The sequence below is a fragment of the Etheostoma cragini genome, chromosome 10, assembly GCF_013103735.1.
Source record: "Etheostoma cragini isolate CJK2018 chromosome 10, CSU_Ecrag_1.0, whole genome shotgun sequence".
NCBI classification, from domain to species: Eukaryota; Metazoa; Chordata; class Actinopteri; order Perciformes; family Percidae; genus Etheostoma; species Etheostoma cragini.
Window position 1 is genome coordinate 1,247,315 of NC_048416.1, and position 19,668 is coordinate 1,266,982.

The 19,668-nt window shown below is 41.7% G+C and overlaps 1 protein-coding gene across 17 annotated transcripts in view; it reads right to left on the bottom strand.

The window, feature by feature from the left end:
* The window catches only part of LOC117952225 (rho guanine nucleotide exchange factor 9), a 63,168-nt gene that overhangs the window by 14,950 nt on the left and 28,550 nt on the right, over positions 1 to 19,668 (bottom strand). For 8 of the 17 annotated variants that reach the window (XR_004658350.1, XR_004658351.1, XM_034884361.1 and 5 more), the window contains 2 exons: positions 2,047 to 2,226; positions 1,287 to 1,376 (listed from right to left, as the gene is read on the bottom strand). Coding sequence is in view for 15 of the 17 variants with exons in the window: in XM_034884361.1 (XP_034740252.1) it covers positions 1,287 to 1,376; positions 2,047 to 2,226 (270 nt within the window). In the remaining 2 variants the exon portion in view is untranslated. The other 9 variants (XM_034884371.1, XM_034884372.1, XM_034884368.1 and 6 more) reach the window with 9 other exon arrangements.

Sequence of the window (19,668 nt, forward strand, 5' to 3'; positions counted from 1 at the left end):
TTATGGAAGGATGAGAACATGCCAGCAGTAAAGTTGTATTTTTAATAAGCATGGAACATTGAACAGTCAAACAGAAAATGTAACACAAAAACTAAAGTTATAATAATAACAATCTAAAAAAAAAAGTGAATAAAAAAATATCAGTACTTTTCTATAAACTGATTTGCCTCAGTTCAATAGCAGCACCTTCTACCATCATGGTTAATAAAGTTATGTGATGTGTAACATTATTCCAGCATTTATAACACTTCATATTATAAAAAGAGATATAACAAAATTGTAACCGAAATGTTACACCAAACATTCAACTAAATATTTCAGATTGGATTAATTGCACCTAAGGTCAGCTAATCGCATTCTATCAAATCGAGATTTTGATTTGAAAATGATTAATCGTTCAGCCCCTCTCCTCATGAGCATAAATGCACACACAGCACACACCACCACATACATAAACACACACCTCACACACAGAGCTTTATTTAAAGGGTCTTTGGTAGTTTGGAGAGTGAATGGGACTGTTGGTCCAGGATGTCAGATAGGTGAGGAACAAACAACTCCAGAGTTTAAAATAAGCCTCTTTCTGAGACTGGTGCCCAGAAGATATTCAATGCCCAACTTCGGCCCTGTGTGTGACTCCAAAAAAATCCCTCCCCTGCACATACACATGCATTTACACTCGCACTCAACCTCACAACTTCCTCACACATACATGCACTCAGCAACACACACGCACAGAACCACAGACGGGTCGCTCATAGAAAGGGCCAAGTTTGCGTGGTTTTTAGATGTCCAGCAGCCAACACCTGATGACACACAGTTTGCCAAGAGAACATCAAAGAACCGCCAAACACAAGATGAGTTATGCAGCGCCACAGACAAGCAGAGTGACGGGTGGTAGAACACTGACTGCACACGAGAACCAGCAGTGCAGCATAAGACTAAAGACTAGTCAGAGTCAATAGTAAATAGTAGAGAGTACTAAAAAAAGAATCAATAGTTAAAATAGATCCGTGAACATTAACAGGAACAATGATTCAAAAATCCATCTAATTCTATATCAATACATTTGGAGAATTTGAGGTCAGGCTGTTTTAAGACGAAGACTTGGATGATTACTTTTGACTCATCAGTTCTGCCTCTCTATCGATCCCGTAGAGAATAATGTTAAAACGTCATGGGAACGTTAATGTTTGGTAATGTCGAGGGTATGTTGCGGTTGACAGACTGGAGCGGGCGGGTGGGCAGGGAGGCTGGATGGGTAGATGAAGCTGGGAAAAACGCACCTTTGACGTGGTGTTTTGGAACCGTGGAGTTGCTATGGGGTTGATATAGAAAACCTGTTTTGTTTGGGGCTGAGGAGGGTGGGGCTCCACCTTGGAGAGAGAGAATGACAGAACAGAAAGATACTTTTTGGTTGACAGTCAGTCAGCCTGTCTGCCCTGCCCTCTCAGGAGTGAAGATGGAAGGGTGGACAATTGGAATGGCCATGAGGAGTGTCTGGGTGGGGGGTGGGGGGGGTGCATTGTTGTGGAAGCCTCTACCTACAACAAGTATGCTAATTCTTCCTCAAATAAGTTAAGTAAAAGAAGTATGGAATAACATCAGACCTTTGTGTTGGGTTAAGTTGAGCTCAAGTAAAGGTGAGATTTAATAATCACGATGTGATGTGAGGACGTTGTAAAATTAAGTGGAATTCAAGGATAGGAGTTAAGTTGAAGCCAAACAAAAAAAGAGGCTAATCAGCATCTTTGTTTTATTGTCCCTGAAAACTCAATAAAGGCACTTAGCTAGCTATTCTCTGCTCTCTTTAGTGTTATTTGTCCCAAAAAAAGCATTAATCAAATGTGCAAATCTGTGTGTGGAGCAAGCATATCAATGTGTGTTTTTTGTCCATGTGTTTTTGTTTATATGACAGAATACTTGTGCACCTTTCTCTGTGTATTTATCAGCTTTTGTGCATATGCTCATGTGCCTCCATTTCTGTATGTGTGTGGGTGTGTTGTGTCTATGGTCGCTGGCCAGCCACGGCTGCAGCTAACTCACCCGTACAAAGCTGGCAGGAAACCATCCTTCCTCCTCATCAATCTGGCCCCACCACCAGTCCTTGTTGGAGGCGTCCAGCACCTTGATGACGTCGCCGGCCTTAAACGCCAACTCCCGGTCCGCCATGGTCACATGGTCCCATACCGCCTCAGCGTTGACGATTGAACCTCCACTTATCAACTGGAGAAAAAGGAGGGGAAGACAAGACCATGCTTTATTCTCAGTACGTGAAGCCACTGCTGTAAAAGTACTACTGAAACAGCACAATAAACGCTGCAGACACCAACAAAAAAATATAGATCTGCGTGACCTAAAACAGCCTAGAAATCAAATTGCAAAGTGATTATAATTCAGTACCCAGCCTTATTTTGGCCTTGATTTGTTTGAGTCCTTCATGTTAAGCCCACTCAGATTACTAATGGATGCAAATACACACCCTCAAATGCATGGCCCACTGGCAGCTTAGGGATTGCAATACAACAACACAATAGCCGAGACAGACCACAGTACAACACAACAAAATACAACAACACAAAAAAGGCAGAGCCATTAGTGGAGAAACAACGGCGTTCAGAAGCACAGCACCAGTCTCCACACAGGGATGGTAATTGGTCTATTATGACATTAGAATAATTACATGTGTTAATGTAATATTAATGTCGAGGAGCAAACAAATGAGAAGGGATAATCTCCCTTCCTTCATGCTGTCACCAGGGCTTGTTATTTTATCAGCAGCCCAGTCTTTGACAGAACGTGGAAGGATGACTCATCAAATCTTTTTTATTGATTTTGGCATCATGAATAAATAATGTGGACATTATGTGATGCTAAAAAAAACATTTTTAAATTGTTTGCAACTGCGCATGTACATGAGCAGAGTATTATTTTGAGAGCATGCAATGGGGGAAATGTGCAAGGGCATGAAAAAGCCTGTTTGGTGATCAGTATTCTGTAGGGGATTTGGAGAGGCTAAAGGTTGTTCTCATTAAGAGACAGCCGACATTGTTCCTGAGAAGGACCTGAGACTGACATCATCCATCTACCAAACAGCCTACCCATCCATCACACTGAGGCCTTAGCTGTGTTGCCCTAAGATGTGCACAAACACACATCCTATTACGCACACACACGTGCTGTCACACTTTTAACTTCACATACATGAAACCCCTGTACGCATCTGTGGCAAAGCTCACACTGTTTGTTCCAATTGCTCTCTCCAAAGTAGTGTTCATCAGCATTCTCCAGTCCAGAGCTAACCATGCATCCAGTCCCTGGGGCTGTGGGCAGAGCAGCCAGCGCTAACCAAGCCTGACAGGAGCTGCTTAGGCTCTAGGTAAGGAGTTACCAAAGGCCTGGAGACAGGGATGTCACATGGACGGACATTCAATTAGAATCTTTACTTGTATTACGACTTCTGCATATTATTATTGATCTTCTGTTACTTTCTAAATGGAGCTTGTTAATGTTTGTTACCCCTTCCATCCTTTAAGATTGCTTTGCGTCTTATAAAATGAAATCCCTGCTCAGGAAAACCTTTTTAAAATGCACCTCATCACTCCAGCACAAATATGCTATTCCACCTACGTGCTGATGCAGTGTGTTTGTAAGAAGGTCCACGAGAAACCGCAGATTGTGTGTGTATGTGTGTTTGTTTGTATTCAACCGAACCCCCCGTGAGGATCTGAGTTCTCAGATTCAGCAGCTACGTTGCACCTCCAACCTGTAGACAAGTCTACTTCCCTGACGCGGTGCTGAGACAGCTACAGGGGATGTAAGCCAATCAGGGCAGAGCAGTGAACATAGAGAGGAATGTCCATGCCTGGAAGGGAAAGGAGAGCCGTTGTCATGGCGACAGATGAGGATGCTTCACTGGCATTGACAAGATGATGGCAAGAGGCAAGGACACTTCACGATGCATCCTAATATTTCCAAATGTATGTATGTGTGTGTGTGTGTGTGTGTGTGTGTGTGTGTGTGTGTGTGTGTGTGGGTGTGCATGCGCCTATGTGAAGTGACAAACATAAAGAGTGACCACTGAATAATTGCAATATCTTGCTTCATGTGTTTAACAGACAAACCAATCACATTAGAGGATCCAGTTATATTATAATTTCCAGTTCAATGTAGAATGCAAAGGTACAGAGTTTAGGCCTCTGCACGCAGGTTTTAGATCAAAGATGTCATTGAGAAGGTGGATTCAATCCGGTATCACATCGGTCTGGGAGCTCGGGTAACAATAGATCTGGCCTATATCTCAAAGCACTCCACTACAGGAAGAGAGGAGGATTACCGCAAAGACATGTGTCACGCTGCCATGGAAACAGGGCCAATGAATAGTTCCTCAAAAAGATTTTAAAAAGCATTGTTGATTCAGGAAAATAATTTGATTCAAATCGTTTATTTCCCACCAGGATATTTTTTTTTTTTTAAGAAGAAGATGGGTATAGTTGAATAGTTGATTATGAAAGCCAAACCATCTCTACTTGACCGCCACCATCGGACAACGTCAGGACCTCTTCCTGAAACAGATGTCAGGTCGAGGTCAGTCTTACTTCTTGCTCCCTTACTGCGATGTCTGCTTTCACTAACCCCCCCCCCCAGGACCACTTCATTTTCAGCCCCATTCCCTCCAAGTACAATCTCTCCAGTCCCCATCAATCTGCTGTAATATAGACAACAGGCAGAAAGAGTGAGGGAGAGAGACAGAGATCCATTCACAGCCAATGTTCCTCCCTGCTCAGGTCTTTCCATCTCCCTAAGAAGATCAGCACTGCCCTCTCCAATACATTGCACTCTTTTTTCTCCCCTCTACATGTCTGAATAAATTAAAAAGCATTACATAATCAAACTTCAAACAATTCCTGTCATAGTGCAACCTCATACCTAGATCAAATGTCATGTAGTAAACACCTAGACACACTGAGAAATCTTGCCATCTTGCTGTAATGACCTATTTTATCATTATTACAACAACGGCCGCCTTCAAACAGCAAACCCTGTATATGGGTCAATGCAAATGAATGCAGATGAATCTATCCCTATACGTGGACACATATCATGACACTGCTTTCTGTGTCATGTTCAAGCAAAGACATGGACACTGACAAGGAAATGTGTGAGAATAGAAAGCCGATTCACTCGCTTATATCATCTTTGCAGCACAACACATCAGCATTCACTGCACTGGCAGCTCCACTGCATTCCAACATCCTCCTCTATCTCTAACCATAGCACATCTGCACCAAAGCACCTACAGCATCCCTGAGCACACACACACAAACACACACACACACACACACACACACACACACACACACAGACAAACAAACACACACACAAACACACACTCACATGCCTTTAGCCAGCCTTACCATGTTTGTGACATGAAACTGTTCAGAGAGTGTATGCATGGAGAAGTCCGGTTCATACATTCATGATAATTAAATCTCTTTTGGAAGTGGTCGAGGTGATGGTCCTTTGCAAGCGCTAAGCCTGCGACGTCGAGTAACAACGTGCTGTATTCCAGAAAGAAGCTTCTCTTTCCGACGCACTGAGTGAGTCTCGCGGTCTGTCCTCCCTGTGTCTGTCAACCCTGTTATGTAATACACTTATACCCTGAGTCTGGGAGCCAATCAAAGATGCTCTGCCTTAAACTGGTGAGAAATACACTCACATCCTCTCTCACACACACACACACATTGTTGTCTCGCTTGCACACACCATCCGCGCATTAAAACTTCTGACTGCACAGCATTTAACAGTATTCTATTAGAAGGCACCTGCCCCAGGAGGGGATTATAAAAACACTAGGGATGTGTGCGGGACTCAAATTCAGAAAGGAACTACAGATAACACCCACCCTGACTATCTCTCACGCAAGCACACAGACACACACACACACACACATACAAACACACGCATACACACACTTAACATGCTTACAACATACTGAACTCACATTTGTAAGTAGCACTGTGTTATTACTGTTAGCCACCTGAGCCTTAGCTACAGCAGTATACAATATTAGGATGTTATGTTTATGTCCTGTGGGGGTCCGGGCTAGCAAGGTTGTTATACGTTTGTATCACAATTATGAAAAGATAAGGCCACATGCCACGGCACGTGATGGACGTATATGTGTTCATAATACATGGCCGCCAATCACTTCTTTCTACATCTACAATACAACATTTATCACTTAACTAGACACGCACAAAAAACACATAGCACTTAGCCTTGAGTGTGGGAGAAGAACATAGAGTATCTTCAAAAAAATCTAGTAGGCTAGCTTCCCTATTTATAGGATTGCCATGGACGGCTCTGGGATAGGCTTTTAGCATATCTATTTCTGACATTCATTCAACATTCATGGCACCTGCCTCCAATCCTTTATTAGATGGTGCCACTGCATGTGGGAAAGAAAGGAATTTTTTTTTGTATCTCCTTCTGACATGCCTTTTTACTTTGGAGGACATCTCATCAAGAAATATGCACATATATTGATACATTTTTTATTAGTCACCATTTAGTGACCAGGAGTAACAATACTGTGCAGACTCCAGAAACAGGTGCTACATTGAAATGTTGCAAACTGGAGAAATGTGAGTATTGTGGGCTAGGAAATGGGAGCTGAGTTTAGCTGCATCTAAAATGGGGGAAACCTGAAGTGACGGAGGCCCTCATTAAGTAGGCCTAGCCCTGCCTGCTATTGGTTACTGTTCAGCTGAGATTGCAATGACCCTGAGTCTAGAGTCTAAGACCAGCAGAACAAACCTATCACTTGCACCGCTATTTGCTACAAATATCACATTTGCTTCAGTGGAGAGAGCAATGCTCAGCTGCCATATTGTGGATGTGGCTACAGTGGATCACAATAGGAAAACAAGTCCTGACGCAGCAGTCGGCTGTTGTTGAAAAAAAGACCATCAGATTCATTTTTCATCTAAAATGCGAATTATAACCGAATCCAATTAATCCATGCGCATAATCCACAAAATACAACATGGAGGAGAGAGGGAGATCGACGTAAAGGGGGGGAGGAGGGCATGTTTATATGCGGAGGATATGAAATTCCAGGCACCACAGAAAAGGGACGAGCATCACAGATCTGTATCCGCACACTACGACCACCACCAGACAACACTAGCTATTACAAACGGTGAGAGGACACAAGACATAACGAAGGATTGGGGGGGGGGTAACAGAAATACATTATGTTGTACCAACGTCATTCATTTCAACGCGTAGCCGTGATGGAGCGCCGGGTGTCCCCGCTCTCGACCAACGCGCACTGCCTTTCTCTCCTGTCCTGTGTGAAAGTGCGCTGCGCTGCGAACCGGGCCCCAAGCGCAGATCCATTAACGAGTACCGAGGATGAACATCAGCAGCACGTTCACAAGCACCAGAACCGCGATCACCGTAAACACCGCGCAAGTCTGGACGTCCAAGGCCATGGCGCAGCGCTGCGGGCCGATGCTGAGAGATGACGGGCGGGATACAGCTCTCCCGTCTAGACGCGAAGCCTCAAAGCCACCGAGCAATCCACCATTACAGTTAGGCAAGAAATGGAGAAGAAAAAGATGCCTCTATACGCCTCTTCACAATACGCGATGTAATTCATAAAGGCACGGGAAGAGATGCATCATTCCTCACCATCATCATCGTCATCAGTCTGCACCGTGATTTCTCCCCGCTAGTCAACACCTGCCGGTGTTTCGCCTCTTCCCCCTAAACCGAGCGACTCTCAGGCCAATAGCTTCTCAGAGCAAACAAGAGAGAGGCTGTGCGCAGGCTGTTCGCAGCTGGCGAGCTGCCTTCCTGTGAGTGGGGACCAGAGTGAGGCTGAGAGGCGGTCCTGTATTAATACGGATACCAGGCTGCCGGCTTCAGCCATCACCTAGAGTCAGGGGAGGGGCACAGCCCCCCCTACGCTCACTACATCGACCACAGAGGCCAAAATCATAACCTCATTCATCTGCCACCCCATCTAAAAATATCCCCGTGCAGTGGCGGTGGTGATTTATCATTTTTCATTAACAGCCGTGATGAAGGAGAATAAATGTCAGAATAATGGATGCACGTTCCTCAAAGTGATCACCATCTTATAATTTTATTGGCGAGATGTCAGCCTTCAGATACAGCATGCCCAGTTGATTTGATAATCAACCACATGTACACCCTGTGTTACCACTGGTGCACCAAGCAAATGTCACTGGAGCAAGCAGCAGTAGTCCTTTAAAGGCGCCATCCATTGGGCAGTTAAAAACCTCTCTACATGATCAAAAATGCACTTTCAAATAGGCACTTCTAGATAAGGCTGCATATTATATAGTTTTTTGTTATCATTATCGCAATATCAACACATCGCAAAAAGGCTGCGACACATCGCGAAAGACACTTTTGGAGATTTGTTGTATTAGTTGAGAGAAAACTGCATTTAAAAATGTAACTGTCATTCTTTTTTTATGCCTTTTAAATATTCCATTCAGTGTTCAATTTGTTCAATAAACGAATATTGACAATGGTTTCCTATTTGTTGTAAAGTCAACAAGTGATTTGTCATATATTAGCAGGACACTGAAAGCAGCAGTAATGCAGAACAGATCACTTTACTATCTGATTTGTTGCAAGTAATATTGTTATTGCAATATTTAGGAACGCTATCACATACATGTTCCACATATTGTGTGGCCCTAGTGCTAGATCAAATTAACTTATCATATTGTTGTGAATATGTTCTATTCCATTCTAAGATGAAAATTCAACTTTATTGTCATTTAGAAGAGTACAGGTACAGAGCCGGTGAAATGCAGCTGAACTCCACCCAGAAGTTCAAAAGAAGCATTAAATACCAAAGTGCAGGTTGAGAACAGGATTCTGTGCAGTTATGTAGACAATAGAGATGAATTATGTACAACGGTGTATAGTTAGATAAATACAGGTTTTTCAGATTACATGTCTACAGTGACAGATAAGGAGTATAGAGGGTTCTGTACAGAGTATAAATAAAAATTACATATACACACGCATACACACACACGTGATATACATATGAGTTTTGCATAGGTTTATGGGCAGGTTATGAAAAACTAAAAATACATTGTGCAGTTGTGTGTGTTAGCAGTGCAAGGGCATTGATGAAAACAGTGTAGGAGTAAACTGTGAGAACTCTGAAGAAAGCCTCTCTCATCTGTTTTAATTGTAACACAGTTTTCTTCCCTGAAGATTTGTCTGTGTGAACTAACCTTGAGACAATCCTTCTGTCCATCCCCAGTCTCTTTCTTATCGTACTACACATCATCTAAGTGAATGTAGAACACATGTATATCCTCAGTAGGCTCATTAAGAAGAACATTGTAAATTGACGTGCCCACACAGCATTCTGGGATGGGAGGAAATGTGCTCTGGTATTATTATTGGCATTTCTTTACACCTACCATCATGGGCGGTGCTAAGCTCCGCTTGGAGCCTCTGCAAAGTAGTAGTCTAAAAATAGTCTAGCTAGCTGTCTGGATTTACCCTGCAGAGATCTGAGGACCAGGTAACCATAGTCCTCAGATTGGACAGATAGTCTAGCTAGCTGTCTGGATTTACCCTGCAGAGATCTGAGGACCAGGTAACCATAGTCCTCAGAAATCAGCCGCAGGTTAGACGCCAACACAAAGAAAGAGGAAGGGGACAGACATTGGTGAAAATATATGCATTTCCTGCAGCACTGGAGTAATCCCAGGAGAACATTGAGGATATAGACTAACAGTGATGGGAGTAACGCCATTATAAATAGCGGCGTTACTTTTTTCAGTAACAAGTAATCTATTTGACTCATCCTATTTTAATAACGCTGTAATAGTTACTGCCAAAAAATGAGCGTGTTACTATAATCAAAGCTGTTTTTTTTTATCAGACCAACTAGATCTCTGAGCCAAGAGGAAAATGCTTTTTTTCTTCCTTGGTTAGTGGGCCGTGCACGAGACATGCGCATAAATGCTGACGATTGGCTGAGGTTGAGTCAAATTTCATGGTAAGCAAATCAGAGGTAGAGTTGGGCGGGTGTTCGAAAGCACGCGTAGTCAGACGCATCACAAACAACACAAGTCAGTATGGCGTTATGTAACTCTTCCTGCTAAAGATTTCCCACCATGGTCAGAAAACACAGAGTCAAGAGTGGCTACTCGCTCTGAAGCTAATCGCTGTCACAGCTCACTTCTCCCTCGCTCTATCACCCACACACACACACACACCCACACACACACACACGCCGGCTTGATGCACACACCAGCGCAAAAGTATAACCATCAGGCCACTTACGTTTTTGCACTACAAAGAGTGTATATATTTGTTATTTATTTCTGCTATAATGCTTAACAAGCCTTATTTAATTTTGCCCAGTTGTGGCCTGTTGAGGGGCATTAAATATCATAAGTTCCAAAACATCTTAATGTTATTTGTATCGATCCACTAGACATAATATCTCCATACATGGCATCTGAGTGGAGGCTAGTTTCACTTTGTCCAACAGCAAAATTAAAAGATTTTAGATGTGTGTACATTGTTTCTGGTAATGTATTGTATTAAGTGTCCATGTCATTATAATGTTCAGATTTATCATAAATAATTGAACATGCACATGTATTTTAAGTCGATTTTAAGTTATTTGAAAGGAACACATTAGTTACTTTCTGAAGTAACTAGTTACTTTTATAATTTGTAACCGAGTATCTAATTTAGTTACTTTTTGGAAGAAGAAGTAAGTAAGTAGGTACTTGCCCAACGCTGTAGACTAATGCTGATGCAGCTCTAGAAGCAAGGAGAAGGTGGAGGTCCTATCACTATTGCAGATATGGTTGAACTCCTGTATTTATTAACCCATAGTAATTTGACTGCGTTTTTCCATACCATATGTACTGGTAATACTCCAAATGCTCAGCAGGCTTTCTGTTAAAAATGTGTAATCGTGGCCGGGGTAGCTCAGCTGGTGGAGCGGGCGCACATGTATAGAGGTTTGCTATTTGACGCAGTGGGCACGGGTTAGACTGGATGTCCTTCCCCCTCTCTCCCCTCTTTAAAGTCTTCATCTGTCCTGAGGAAATAAAGGCCTAAAAATGCCGCAAGACATTATCTTTAAAAAAAAGTGTAATTTACTAGCCCAAATGTGATCATTGCAGGTTCTACCCACAGAAGACTGAGTGGTACTTCCCTTTACTCGTAAAAGGATCTTGATTTTGTGTGAAATCAGTGAAGCTAATAACTAGACACTATATTGGAACGAGACTAGGATGAAGTGCATTCTCAGCATTCTTTGGATACATTTTAATGATAATTGTAATTGTGTATGCTAATGCAAGGACACACTCACACAACCCTGGATTTAACCACTTAAAACATAGACACCCTCCAGATGTGAAGGTGTGTAACTGTGGAGCAGAACGTCATCTGAAATAAAGCATTGGGCTTAGAAAACCTTCTCTAAAAAAATACTAAAGATACTAAAACATGGTTAAAAGCTGAAACTAGAGGGGGTACTTTTCTGCGGTCCTCTAAACTAAACAATCCCTAATTTGTGGAACAGGAAAATATATTTAGAAGCACAGAGGTTTGCCCAATAATTAACGTGAATCTCATTTCCAAGCCCCCAGGTAAAGTGTTGTGCTGTAATGACGTTACGCCTTGGGCCAAAAAAGACATTATGACACAAATTCCTGAACAAAACCCAAAACTAATACATAATGTTGGTCCAATAAAATTGTCAAAGTCACAAATGAGCTCTATGAAGATTATATTCCCAGTGGTAGAATGTTACCTAGTACATTTACTCAAGTACATTTTAGAGAGAAATATTCCACTTTTTACTCTACTACATTTATCTGACAGATTTAGTTACTAGTTACTTTACACGTTAAGATTTTTGCACACAAAACACATGTAGTTTATAAAATCTGATGTTTTATCATAAATTAAACCACAAAACAATATACAACCTACAAGTACCACTAGAAGTATTAGCCAATTAAACACTTATCAGAACTGTTTGGATCATTCCCAGTTTCTAAAATGGAAGAATTCTTGAGTACTTTTACTTTTAAAACTTTAACTACATTCTTCTGATGATACTTACTGTACATAATTTAACTTAAGTAACATTTTCACTGCAGGACTTTTACTTGTAACAGAGTATTTATACAGTGTGCTATCAGTACTTTTACTTAAGTAAAGGATCTAAATACTTCACCCACCACTGATTAGTCCCTGAATCCGTCATTTGTGCAAAAGTAGCAAGGATACGTTCTTTGAGCAGTATGAGCTGAAGATAGAGAGGAGAGGACCGAGGCTGTAGTCAGCTTGAATTTATGACTTTTACAATTCATTTTAATGGCAACCCAGCTAAATGGCAGGAAAAAGGTATCAAAATGTCAGTAGAAACTGCTCAAACCGTCCCTGCAGCTGCCATTCCATATGCTCACTATGTTGTCGCATTTGCACTGAAATACAGCTAAATGATCACATTACAGTTGCTGCTAGCTTGGTTAGCTTTTTACACTCAGGGCCAACATAAACAAAGTCTGATGCGGGTTCATATATTTTGGCAGAGATATGACTGTTTGGAAGACAATGAGCATATTAATGGATACCAGAGAAATGGGCTGTACTTCAGGGCTGTTGTGAGAAGTTCCAGTGGAATGCATTGGAATCCACTCTGTAAATCTGTGCAGACGACAGCTGTCGTTTACCGCAAAGGAGCAAGCTACAAACACTTCTGAACTACCTTTCAAACCAAGAGGAGGTGAGTGTTTGGTATTCAAAACACAGTTTTTCAGTGCAGTATTCCTTTAAGGCTCAGAGTTGTGAGTGACAGGGAAAAATGGCTCCAGATCCCATCTGATGCACGTGTTTGCCATTGGCAAACACATCATTATTTTGGCCTCCATGTTCACAGTGATAATTCAGGTGAACATTGTATTATACACGAGCATATCCCAGCCTGCAGCACTTGGTGCCTGTGCCTTATATTTTTGGCAGATTATAAAGACAGCACATGATTATGAAGTAATTCATACAGAAGAATCAGTGCAGTTCAGTCCCAGGCACTACCCAGCCAACCATCCAACACACGCACAGACACAAAACCCCTCTCAAACTCTTCTGCTGAGAGCTTCGGGATGGATCAAAAGACCTGAGAATATGTTTAAAAGAATAACACCCAACAAGTGCACTATATCTGTATTTTTGAAGCCATAAATAATTTCCAGGGCACTTTCTGCACATACATGCTGATAAAAGCAATGGCTCCTTTAAAAGCCAGGCTTTCAGTGAATTGTTGTACAAGGCATCACAGTTGAGATATGACAACCATCCTCAAACAAGCTTTTTTTTCTTCTTTTTCTATGCTTGTGTGTATGCATGTGTGTGAAACGCAGAGTGAGCAGATTATATAAGCCTGCCCTACCTCTGTGGGCTCCCTCTCCAATCTCCCTGACATTTAGACAACAAAGGTCACATCTGAAAGTCTAAATCTGCACAGACACCAATGCTGATATACTCATACATATACAAAAGAGAGGGGGAGTTTGTAAAAACGGCAGAATATCTCCCACCAGCAGAGAATCACGTTAAATCAGACAGAATTTACACGTATTGTACGTTACATACACAACAAGCACAGATGCAGTTAATCAATCCACTTGAATCATTTTCAGACGGTCATTGTGAGGGATGTACAATCCATTTGTACCTTCATCACCTATTTATAAAGTTGGGTCAACACTTCAAGCATTAAATGGGTAGTAATTATAGCAGAATCATTGTATTACTGTGTATTGCATTGCATATTGTATTACTGGCTCCCCTCACTGTACAGTAATGTTTGAAATCATTTCAACAAAAAATATGCAGGCTTCCACCAAACACTTCAGTTTCCCAATGGAAATTAATGATGACAATGAATTAATGAGTTAAGATAAAAATCTGTAGCATATGCTCCTTCCTGTCTGGCTTGTGAGGGCTTTATTCCGACCGTCCATTTATCAATGTTGCTGTCATTTAATAAGCTAAGGGACCAGAGTAAAACAGGGCAAGCACAGCAATGCAGATCATGTCAGTCCGAGACAGATCCATGACGCAATGGACTGTCATGAGTCTGTCTCAGATCGTCTATGCAATTGGCTGTCTACTGTACCATCAAAGGGGGGGGGGGCTCTGCAAATACCTGACCCATCTCCACTGGGATCTCTTAATGCCTGTGAGGTCAATTCTCACTGGCCTAGCATAACTTATCACGTAAAAAACCTAGGCTAATAGTGAGAGCAAACTACAATTGCAGCCCAGCAGTAGTGTGCCTCTAAACTAATCATGTTGCAGTTTACGTCAATGTCTGTCAATGTGACTTAGAGAGCTAGTCTGGCTATCACCAGACCAGGCCAAGCTCTATAGATCTATATAAATATTATCAAAACCATTCAGTCTGTGGTCTACCAGAGGAACAGGAGGCCTCCTGATCTGGTAGTTATCCAGAAAGAGGAAGTGGAAAGTCTCTAGTAGCAAGTACTCTGTTCTTCCCTCTGTGCTGGGGTGGTGGCATCAAGGCAGCAGTCTCAACAAGCCAAGGAAGGCCTTGGACTCGTTGACTTGACATTATTAATCTTTGTTGTTTTTGTTCAGCTGGAGCGGAATCATAAAAAAAAGGTCTTAAAACAAAATGACAAGCCCACATGTCAAAAGTTCAGCTATAGCTTTAGCTGTCTGAATTAGCAAAATCTGTTTCTTCCAAAGTTATTATCTTTTGGTGAAATTCCCTCTTTATGTCTTCAGTGTGTACTTGCTGAGCTGTGGCAGAGAGACAGTAATAAAAAGCAGGAATTTGGTACAAAAAAGATTGTGAAGATACCCGCCTGATTTGTAACCACATTAAAAAAAGTGAGTTACTCTCACTAAAATGCAACCTAGGGTCTTTTTGTGAAAGCACCGAGTCAAACTTTTGTTTAAAACCATAATTAAGACGGAAAGGCCACTTTTAAGTTTGTGTTTTGACTGCTGAGTACATGTGTAGAGCCCCTGTTGAGACTTGGAGCAAAGTCTCATGTTGTGTCGAGCTTTCTTAGTCTTTTAAAAATAGAGATTTAGATGCTATCATAGTAGTGCCCCTTGCACTCCCATACAAAAGGCCATTTGACCAAAAAACGACAATATGGTAAATCTTAAAAGTGGTGCTTCTGTTCTAATTATGCTTTTAAACTAAAGTTTGACTCAGGTTTTCACAAAAAAGACCCGAGGTTGCATTTTGGTGAGAGTTACGCTTTAACTTCAGCTTCATTTTACAATTCATCTTACTTTGAAATTGCTTTGCAGCCAGTGTAGTCTTACGTTGCCAGACCTATCTCCACAGCCCTGTGTCAGCAATGGAGTATGGTATGGCTGCACCGCCTATCTATTCTGGGATAGGGGAAAAAAACGTTGGCTTATTTCAATTTCTTTAAGCCAATTACATCTGTCCTGGGCGATGCTAAGCCCCAAAAGTGGAGATAGTGAGTGGGGAGGGACATCTGGCGTATGATGTCAGGCTTTATCTCAGCAATGTACATCCGTTGAGCCAGTCAAGTATAGACAGGAAGAACAATTAAAGTAACAATTACAGTACGTGTGGACATTTGAGCATTGTATTAAGAGAGAGAAGAAAATGTGAAAAGAAATAATTTGAATAATCTTTCAGAGAAACTTAAAGGGTAGCTCCTGTTTTTTTTCAACCTGGACCCTATTTGTGTGTCCAAGTGACTGATGGGAACAACAATCTTTATCACCATGGTCTGATTTAATGTCAATTACTGCAGTCAGTGCACCAAACTGACAGTCACTCCCATGATCTCACCCTTCACACTCTCTTGAGAACATGACCCTGGAAATCTTCCACAGAAGCAGTTGCATGCTACCCTCTTGATTGGCACATCTTTTCCTCATGAGAGAACTGCATATTGGACACCACGGGCCAATTAAGACAAAGGGAGAAGATCATCTGCAAATAACAGAGGCTGATCTAATGTCATCAAACTGGACTCTCTCCAGACCTCGAGTGGGCCTAAATATCCTGCCAATGAATATTGCAAACAGATGTGATTATAGTTCACAACGTTGATGTAATGCTGCACAAAAAAAGCATGGCGTGATTATACTATTGCCGCCACCTGGCACTACTTCCAAATGTCTGCCTCAGGGCAATATCTACCCATAATAGTTATTCGTATCCTGGTAGGATATAGGCAGGAAGCTATGCTACTTTAGGCAGCGGCCATTTGCTACAATATTGGCATCATCCATCACTGCCAAACTGACAACCAAATGAGGAACCATGTTCGCACCTCTCACCTTTTGATGAAATATTCTATGAAACAGCATTAAATTAAGGCCTGCGCTAGTACAAAATGCAGGAGTCAAACTCTAAGTTTAAATCATGACATTCATCTCATCTCTTTCTGCAGATTTTCTTTGAAATCCTGCTTATGCAATGAAAACTGTTGGACAGCCACTCATTACGCAACCATAAGAAATAAATTGATTATATTCTCATTCAAGTTAATTTATTGGTCCGAGATCAACTCTTACTGTGGACCTACTCTGAGGTCAGTCCTAACTACACTGGCCTTTAGCCAGCAAGCTACGTCTTTAGAAAGCTCTCCTTGTATATGACTACAAATTGTAGTGCTTGCAAATGAATCTGTTTGTGGTCAGAAGGCATTTGGCTAATGGGAGGCAAAGCCCACCACACCCATTTCCTCTGCAGTCTGCTCCAACTTCTTTGTTCCCCTCCCATCCCTACGACAACCACAAAGACTTCCTCCTTCTTCCCAGGCCTTCCAGCCACAAAGCGCCCTAAAAATAAATCGCTGGACTTTTCCTGAACGCAGTTTTGTCACCATTGTTCAGACATCAGCTGTTTAATCGTTCAGCTCATTTCGGCTATTAGTGTAAAGGCGAGTCAGTGGGTCAGAGCATCGAGGATTTTGAAAAATAGTTTGAGGTAGATGAGATAAACGGGTAGGTCATGTCAAGTGGGTCGGAGAAGTTAGAGTTAAAGACATAACATCATAAGCATTCCTAGACCTAACAGCTTTAGGAGAAATATTCTGACTCATTCATGACATAGCCAAGGGACCAGTAAAAATGAATTATTATTTAATGATAAACAAGTGCAATATCTATGTGTTCTGGAGCCTGACGAACAGGATGAATCTGCCCTGCGACTGTGTTCTTTATCTCAGCCCCAAGTGAGTCTGCATAAGATTGTGAAGTTCTAGCAGGGAGAAGATGCAAAGTCTTTGTATAAACACTGTCAGAATTTAGGGTTTATAAAGTCTCTTGTGGAATAAAAACAGGCTTTAGAAGACAAGCTTGCAGAACAGCAATATTATAAATGAATTGAATATACGTCCCACCTGTTTTCCACATTTCTGTGATAGAAACTTGGTCATTACAATGCTACTATGATAATTGCATTTGATTTTCTAAGGGAACGTAGATTAACTGTGGCATTAATGGCTGAACGCATATGACACAGAGAACTGTAACTCAACACACTGCCCCTGTACCTCTATTAAAAATCTAAATTATATTGGAACCACTGGGGGAACTGTCAGTGTTTGCTGACATAACAATTCCCACAAAGTGTTATGGCAAAAGTTAAAGGGATAGTGCAACATTTTGAGAAGTACAAATGTTTACTCTTTTGCCGTTATAACGAGTTTTATTAATCTGTACAAAAAACAAAATAAACACAAGGAGTTATGTGCAGGACTATTTCTAGACCTGAGTGATGCTGAAACATTTTGGAGTCCAGGCTGATTGCCTTGCAAACTCACAGTAAAACTAAGAATCAAGGTAAAGTTACTGCAAAGAAATAGGAGATGAACATGTTAATTAAAGATTTTATATGGGCAGGATTTTTTCTTTAGTGTTTATGCTAAGCTAAACACTAGCTGTAGCTTCATTTATATTTTACTGACATGAACTAAGCGTATTTCCCATGTGTTTAGCAATTTAAAAAGAAAAGGACAGTGGATATTCATATAACAAGATTTAAAAAAGATCTAATTATATGATGTAATTAGGTTATTTTATGATGTATTTATACTTGATGGCAATGCATTTCATCTTAGATCGTTTCTTCTCTAATCAGAGGGCTCAACTCTTTGCACTTGTTAACTCCTTGAATATATCTATTAACACTGACAAACTGAAAACCCTAAAGCTTCCCTCTCTTCAGTGTAGGTGTAGTAAGTCAGCCATTTCCCTAAAATTTCCAACAGAGGAAACAGTTCCTCTGTTAAAAGAAACTGTAACAAGCTCCCCAAAGACAGCATTGTAGCTTTTCACAAACTGCAACAAAAAGAAAGCATTAAGGAACACTGTTGAAAACACAGACTGTTATTTATTTATCTTTCTGTTCAGCATCAGTGCCGGTGTGTACTTAATGAAAGCCCGACGATTGGTCATTTGAGAGCTCAGCTGTGGGGTGAGGGATCCAATTGAATGACCGATGCTAGGATTTGGTTGGCTGCCTCAGCTTCGCTGTGCTGGTTGTGAGTGTACTGAGCGTACTCGCTGGTATCATCATTCATCAGAGCACTGTCAGCCACCTGCGGCCCAAAACACTGGGAGGTAAGAGCAGTAGTGTCTTCCCATCCTCCCACAGTTTTCTGGCTGCTACATTTGCATCCAGTGTTTGTTGGATATTAGTACTGTCTCTCTTTGGTAGCAGAGTATATTTAGATCTCTATTACAACAGCTTTGGTGAGGCTAGTCACATCATCTCAGAGACAGTGGAACCCTGTGGTTGGCAATGAACAGCCACCTACTCTAATCAACCATCATGCCCACTGTAACTCACAAGACAGTAAAGGGAGGGTTGGATAAGAATATGTATAGCTCCACCTGTCCTCTGAGCTAAAATGACTTTGCATTCTCACTGCATCCACGCCACAAGAGTTCAAAAGCAGAACATCGGATTGAAATGCAAAACTCTGCAGTGAAATGTTATTTGGGTGCAGGGTCGTTTGGCATTCTGTGTTTCACAGCACCTTATTTCTTGTTGATAGGTCAATTCCAGCCATCAAAGACTTCATAGACTTCATAGTTAGACTCTACCTGAGATAGTGCTGTCCTGTAGCAACATCCACTAACAAGCCTGCCATCTATGACGGCACACATGGATGCAGATAGAAAGTTGCATGTTCTCATACTCACGCACACACACACACGCATCTGAAGGCTGCAAGAAGCAAGTGTTTTCACATGCCTGGAGGGGAGATGAGGTGAGGCAGCGAAGAAACGACAGTGGGGGAGAGAAAACTTGATCTGTAAAGAGGGGAAAAGTGAGACGAAAGAGGTGAAGGGAGGGATGACGAGCTCTGAGGTCAGAAAGAAAGGGAGGCGGATGGAAAAAGGGGACGGAGAAGAAGTAGAAGGAGCGAGGGGGTTGCATAATACGTGATGGAGGGTTTTCTCTGACGCCGCATGTGGTGTAGCAGGGAGCCAGAGAGGTCAGAGACAGAAAGTTAAGATAAATAATGTACACAAGAAGTGGCAGCTGACAGAAAAATCCAGTCCGTCTTTCACAGAGGCCTGCAGGGTACATTCTAA